At 29.8% G+C, this 7,778-nt stretch overlaps 1 protein-coding gene across 1 annotated transcript; it reads right to left on the bottom strand.

Annotated features, from left to right (window-relative positions):
- Positions 1 to 5,936: 5,936 nt before the first annotated feature.
- Positions 5,937 to 7,439, bottom strand: LOC126671382 (transcription factor MYB86-like). Its single transcript, XM_050365150.2, has 3 exons — positions 7,182 to 7,439; positions 6,968 to 7,097; positions 5,937 to 6,791 (listed from the first exon to the last, which is right to left on the bottom strand). Exons 1-3 carry the CDS (start codon positions 7,312 to 7,314, stop codon positions 6,041 to 6,043), a joined length of 1,014 nt encoding a protein of 337 aa, XP_050221107.1. The 5' UTR covers positions 7,315 to 7,439; the 3' UTR covers positions 5,937 to 6,040.
- Positions 7,440 to 7,778: the final 339 nt, after the last annotated feature.

The raw sequence follows: 7,778 nt of genomic DNA, 5'->3' as shown, positions 1-7,778 counted from the left end.
CAGCAAAATTCCAGACAAGTAGATGTATTATGTAAATGTCATCCTCTCTATATCGATCACTAGATTCATAAACATATTTTACTTTTAGGATTAAATAACAAATAACTCATGCGTCTAAAAGAATAAAATAATGCATGCTTGTGTTGGTGTATGCCATCATAACAATTGCTTAAATTTATGCTTTGTAATTTTTCTTTTCCAAATTTGTAATTTCCATCTTCTGTGAGCTCTTGAGTAGTGAATTTTTAAAATGGTTAATTACATATAAAATCACCACCTTTACACGAATTTTTAAAAATAACACGACCTTTAAAACGTGTCAATTCAGGGCATCACCTTTCATTTCTTTTCAAAAACAACATGTGCACGTTTTTTGATAAAATTTTGCTGACTTGGACACCCGATTAGAGTGCCACGTGTCACGCCACGTCAGCAAAATACCACTAAAAATGTGCCCGTGTTATTTTTGAAAATAAATGAAAGGTGGTGTCCTGAATTGCCACGTTTTAAAGGTCGTGTTATTTTTGCAATTTCGTGTAAAGGTGGTGATTTTATATGTAATTAACCCTTTTTAAAAAGATTATACTCCCTTTATTTTTTTAGCTGTCTATTTAGTTAAAATTGTATATATAAAAAAGTAAAATAAATACTCATATAATCCTATATGTAATAAGTGCTTTTGTAAGTTGAGTCATAGAGTCATTTATTAGGGGAGGAATAAATTTGAAAAATTATAACTAATGTTATCTTAAATTTCTAAAAACACAACTATTGATGAATACTTTTGCCTAAAGTGACAAGTAAAAAAAAATGAAGGGAGTAATTTTATTATGCGACCTCTTGTATAGTAAAAATACCTTATCACTTTTTGTAACTTTTTAATATATTTCTATTCATTAAAAAATATACTAAAGTGTGAGAGACATTAGAATCTCACCTAATATTTTTTGATAAAATATCATCTGATAATATTATACATTTTATAATAAAATCTCGCTTATTGACAATCATGTTTGATTAGTAAAATCTAGATGGTAAATAACGCACCAACAGTATAAACTTATAAATAAATAAATTGTTCATTAAAATAACATAAATTTTTAAAGGTTAAAAGTTTAATGAACAAAGGGTCAACGCACCCCCTAAACTTGTGTCACGGGGTCATCTAACCCAATTTATACTTTTTTGAGCAAATAACCCCAAAACTCTTCATTTTCGGGTCAAGTAACCCATAGTTATATTTTTAAAACGCGTAAAATACAAATCGGAGGTGAGAGATGCAAAAAAATAATTAAATACTTCCCTAATTGTTGCGATATAATTATCCTAAATCTGTTTTTTAAAATAAAAATATAAATTATTGGGTTATTTGACCCAAAAATGAAGAGTTTTGGGGTTAGTTGCTCAAAAAAGTATAAATTGGGCTAGATGACCCCGTGTCACAAGTTCAGGGGGTGCGTTGACCCTTTGTTCAAAGTTTAACTCATGAGAACCTTATTTGATAATTTAATTTGAATTTGCGGGAACACACAGTGGAGATTGACATGCATGTACATGTACTTGAAATCACAATATATATCTCTCCTTCCAGTTTTTAATTATTATTTTTATCTAAAAACTGTTGTCTATTTCCAGTAGATAACAATTTGATGAATTGACTATTTTTGAAATTAATGTTCTACTATATATATGACCTACATAGAAGATGCCATTATCTGACCAACAAAAAAAATTGCAGTAAATTATTTAGTACCCCATCTTTCTATTTTGTTTTTGGATAAATGATCAATGAATTAGCTCATCCACAATTGTGGAAGGCAAAAGAAGTCAAAACAAAACAAGGCTAAAAAGAATTACAAAATAGCTCTATATTTCTAAAAACATCATTGCCCGTGTATGAGAATCCACGATTGTACGCCTTATGGAAACCCCATCTTTCTATTTTTTTTTACTTTTTTTTATTTTTTTTTAACCTTTTCCTAGCAAGGTAATCTGCTTAACACATCTTCTAATTGTTTCATTTAAGAAAAGTTTGTCGGCAGATTTTGATCATGTAATAAACGCACTAAGCTATTAGCAGATGATAAAGATTTTAATTATGCATAATGTATGAGACTAATGAAGTGAAATTGAATTGATTTTACATTTTTTTTTTGACTTTCTGTAATATTTAATGATGAGCTCTGTTTTGATTCATGTTATGATAATCAGTACTCAGGGGGACAAAACATAGTGCTTTGAGATCAGTCAAATGACTTTTATCGTAGCTATTCATAGTACTTGTGGCTTGTGTCATGTTCATATGTTACGATCTGATTTTAATCAGATAGTACACTATCACTTAAAATCTTTTAGTTTATTGTAAAAGATACTGTAGTACTTTTTTTGGATTAATATTATTTGGGTATTATGAAAAAGTAAAAATAGGCGTATTTTTTAAGAATCTTTAACTTGTCCAAAGGATGTGATTTTTTTGAGTTTTGCAAAGACGGGTTTTGATTATAAATGTAAATATTTTAGTTTTTCGTATTTTAGCATGGAGTTTTTTTAAAATTCGAGTTGTATTCTCAATTCTAAATTGTAATTTGCTTCTTTTCATAATCGTAACTCTAATGCGCATCCTTTGTGAGCCATTTCTTGTGCGAAAGTCTTGAGTTGAAAGTTTTTGTTACTTCTTAATTATGACTTTTAATATAATTTTATTCATAAAAAAACTTGTAACCAGTGTGCATTACAAAGGTAAAATCGTTTTTCATATCTATAATTTTAACTATTTTATCAAACACATGTATAAAAAAATTGAACACTGTAGTTCATCAAATTGAATCATATTTAAATTTAAATGCAATTAAAATTTATGAAGTTTCTCTTTCATACCACAATTAATTTTTATGGAATCGCTATCTTTTCTATTCTAACTTTTAGCAATTTGTATAGTACTTTTTTTTGGTTGTCCATCCGATTTTTAAAGTTTCACTCTAACTAATCCGGATCCGACCCGCATCGTGCATCTGGTATGGTGGATAAATCTGTCAGCGGAGATTTTCTGCATTCACAAATCTCGAACTCGAAACCTTACGTAAGCGATAGCAAGTCGCTTACCCCGTTGGTTGTATAGTGTTTTTTTTAAGTCCAAACAACTAACTAATTATGCTGTCAGCTTAAAGGTTAAGTAGAAACATGATATTGATGCTTGTGTACTGTAATTTAATATGCATATAATATACTTGCTAAACATGCACACATTTCTAGTCCATATTTAAACAAATATAAAATATTTTATATACAAAATTACTGTATAATTCTAACCTTTTTTTATTTAGTACATCCAATTTCATGAATCAGCAGTAAAAATAATTCGGTTTCGGCTACGTTTCTCCGACATCAATGGAGGCGCCGACTTTTTCCTTTTAAAAATCTCTCTTTGCTGTCTTAGGTACGATTTTAAGCAGTTTTCATTTGGTCACGAATTGACCCACCACCGCAAGCCATCTGTCTATCCATATAAATATAAAATGACGTGAAAACTTCAAACTTTTAAAGGACATGCAAAACCCATCTTCTCTATATAATTTAACAGTTTAACCATTACTACCGTTAGGGTTTTATTAGGTTACGGCAATTACCACTTTTTAACGATAAAATTGCAGAAAAAAACAATTGGAACCAAAAAAGCATGATTGAACAAATTAAGACGTTATATTGTGACTTTATAGTTGACTCTTAGCTTGCTTAATTCTTCTTCTATTATACTTAATTTATATGTATCCAATAATGGAGAAAGGACAGGCAGGGCAATATTAACCTTTTGGAGGGACTCGCAAAAATATGCATGGAGGGACCTGTAATTGCAGCTGGATGATATGCTATAAAATCAGCATCTTAGATTTGAGTAGATAATCTTTTTTAATTCAAATTCTGACCATGCACCCTCTTCCAAATTTCATATCCTGCCCTACAAACCTGCCTGGCTGCCCTATATATCTCTTATTATATGCATCTGCATTCAATTAATGTTGTTTGTATTCTATTTATTATAGTTGTTTCCTGTAGTAATGATTGTGAAAAAAAAGTCTAATAACTTAAAAAATTTCAGCCTTTTCGACTTTTATTCATGACGTCGCCTTTTAAAAACGTCAATTTCGGCTATAATTGAAATGCACTTATCAAAATTAAACTAAAATTAGCGTTATTAAAAGAAAGTGCCATAAATAAAAAAAAGTCAAAAAAATCAAGTAAATTTTGGTGATTTGGCCAAAGACTTGAAATCACATATTTAAAGGGTTAATTGCAAATTAAATCACAAATTTTAGCGTAAATTATAACACGAACTTCAAAACTTAACGATATAACCCACCAACTTTCATTTTTGGCAAATCAAAATATCGAGTTAAAAAAAATATATAACCACGCTAGCATTATTGTTGTTGCATTCTAATTTGCCAAAAATGAAAGTTGGTAATTGACATTGCCAAATTTCAAAATTCGTGTTATATTTGCAAATCATGCTAATGTTCCTGATTTATTGCAATTAACCCAACTCTAAACTAATAGGGATAATGTTCTCAAAACTTGAAAGTTTATGGGTTAAAATCTAAATGTATAAATCTTTTTGTCTAATTTTAATTAATAGTTTGGTTAAAAAAAGGTTCAATTTATGTCAAACCGAACTAATTAAATTTTGTCCTATATTATTTCAATATTTAGTACCAAAATTTAATTTGTAGTAAAATGATACCTAGTTTACAAATTTCATTTGTAGCGCATTTGATATCTTTGTATTCAAGAATTAATAAATTGGACTCCGCATTGTTCACAAAATTTTGAATCTTTTAAAACTAAAGAGTTTCAGCACATTTTTCTATCAAAAATAAGTAAAATGTCAATCAATGAGGCTATATTTAAAGATTATAAGGTATTGCATATTGTGATGGCTAAAATGGTAATCGATGAGACAATATATTTCATATGATCGCCATACCAATTATTAAAAAGCAAAGAGATTCCCTAATCAGGCACAAAATTAATTTTTTGATAAGAATTGAAATTTTATTATCAAATTAAAATATGTATAAATATTTGGTGCCACTTATACTTTTAACTTAAAATGTGCTGTGTTAGGCTATATAATTTCTTGAAAAAATAATTTTATATATGCATATTTTTTTAACCGTTTTGACAAACATATCTTTTAAAAATTGACAGATTGATCCTTTAATTTTACGAATTAAAAATTATATTCTTGGTACAACATGGAATGCTTATGGTTTAAATTGACTAGTCTAGTTAAGAAGGGTTTAATTAAATATAATTGTCGTAACTCGCTAAATTAATGGGACATAAATTGTCTAATTATTTTTTTGAAAAGTATATATGTTAAAAGATATGAGTATAAAAAATTATTTTTCCTAATTTGTTTGCTATAGATTTGGTTTTTTCTTAATCATGAAAAAGACATCCATGCATGTATTTTTTTTTTGGTAAGCCCATCCGGTTTCCAAGGGTTCGCCCTGACTAATCCGGATCCGACCCGTGTCGCGCACATGGCATGGTGGGTGAGTCTTCCAGTGGGAATTTTCTACATTCACAAGGATTCGAACCCGAGACCTTGCTTAAGCGATACCAAGCCGCTTACCACTTGAACCAACTCCCATTGGTACATAGATCGATATCATAATTAATCAACTTGACAACTAACAAAAAGATACTCATAAATAATATACGACCTTAGAATTATTTTTTTCCTCTTTTAAAGTTCTTTTGTACATTATTGTTCTTTCAACCGTTTCTTTAAACAAATTAATTCACACTTACCAAATAAAACAAATTAATTCTTAAAATATGAATACAAATTGATTCAAAAATACTACTTTTTGATCTTGAATCATGGCGATGATGTAGACTTGTAGTTAACAATAAAAAAAGAAAATCAAGAATTAAGATTCCAATGAAACACTCCTGTATATACTATACATCAAAGTATGTGTTCGTTTAGAAAGATTCAAAAACATTTTTAAAAAAGAATTAATGTATATACAGTTCATGATATCTGATGGTAGACATCAAAATGTGCTCCTGTTAGATCCTCTGACAGAGACGTTAACGGATAGCTACAGAAATCTACTGGATTCTGACCATGAACAAGAATCCGTCCTTCTTCCGTCTTAATTCCGTTCACCGGAAAGTGAAAAATCGAGCTCTCTAATCTGTTATGATCACCACTATTACCCCATGAAAAATCCACATTATTATTATTCTGATCCATCATATAATTGTTCACCTGATATCCCGAATAGTTGCTTACATTTGAGCTATTGCTTGAACTTTCTTTAGCTTGATCATTCAAGAACACGGAGCTCATTCTTGAACCCGAGTTATCAGAAAAATCCGTCGCGCTTATGCTTCCATGATCAAAACTTGTTAAATTCGGCATTGAAATGAATTCGAAGCTCGAGCTTGTATCAAACTGGTTCTGTATACCTGAAATGCTTGAATTATTGTTGTTATTATACACATTCTCAGGAAATTCGAAGTATGATAGTGGATCATAAGCTTGCTTGTAGTAAGTTGCTGTCGGTTCGTTGATCATAAATGTTGGCTCTGATGTCTTATTATGATCTGTACAGTTATTTTCTTGTTTCACTTCAATATTTTCTTGAGTTGTAATTATTGGCTTGTGAGTTGTTGGGTCTATTCCTCGCTTCATAAGCTTCTTTTTCAAACAAGAATTCCAGAAATTCTTTATTTCATTGTCTGTTCTTCCTGGTAACTGTGCTGCAATTTGAGCCCACCTGTAATTTTCATAAATGCAAGATTAGTTCAATGAAAGTCAAAGAAAACTAAGTACCCATTTTTATTTGAACAAAAATGTTATGAATATAGGGTTTTCGGAGTTTCGGAAGTGTTTTCGGAAACAGAAATAAAATGACGGAAACGTAGAACTCGAGAAGTTTTCGTCCAACTATACCTGTTACCGAGAACTTCATGAAGACTGAGAATAAGATCTTCTTCTTGCTGTGAGAACATTCCTCTCTTAAGATCAGGTCTTAAGTAGTTAATCCACCTCAATCTGCAACTTTTTCCACATCTTTGAAGACCTAATCAAACAGCAAACTAAAGATTAACTAATTTTTCAAGAACCAAAAAAATGTAAAGTTGATACAAAAAAGAAAAATCATCACCAGCAAGCTTAGGAACAGAACTCCAGCAACCAACACCAAATCTGGTAATATAATTGTAAAGTTTCTCATCTTCTTCCGGTGACCATAAACCTTTTCTCAGTTTTTGCTTTATACAACAAGCATGTCTCCCCATTTTTTATTTTTGCCTTAAAGATTATGAATAGTTAAGGGAGAGGACAATTCAAAATCTAATGAAATGATGTTCTTGAAGAAGTACAAGGAAGGTCACTTGATCATTTGAACATATATGATATATATATATATATAGAAAGAAATGTGAGGGTAATATATTTAGTTAATATTGTACTATATAATAAAAGAAAATTCAAGAAAATATTGTTATGATAATGAGTTTAATTTGGAGAGTAGTGAAAATTATAAATCATACTTAGGATTGAAGCTAATTAATAGGGAGAAAAAGAGAGAGAGAGAGATGAGGAAGGTGAAGCAATTAAGTAGGTTTTACGCAAATCAGGTGGTGCTTTTTTTGCATTGGATTGGATTAGTTTTTAAGATATCTCTGGGTAGAAATATTTATTTTAAAAATTAATATTATAAAAAAGTTTGATTTAAATGTGAACAATTAAATTGGAAACC

This window comes from Mercurialis annua, linkage group LG3 (genome assembly GCF_937616625.2).
Source record: "Mercurialis annua linkage group LG3, ddMerAnnu1.2, whole genome shotgun sequence".
NCBI classification, from domain to species: Eukaryota; Viridiplantae; Streptophyta; class Magnoliopsida; order Malpighiales; family Euphorbiaceae; genus Mercurialis; species Mercurialis annua.
The sequence above is the reverse complement of the archived record's forward strand: the minus strand, read 5'-3'. Positions and strand labels throughout refer to the sequence as shown.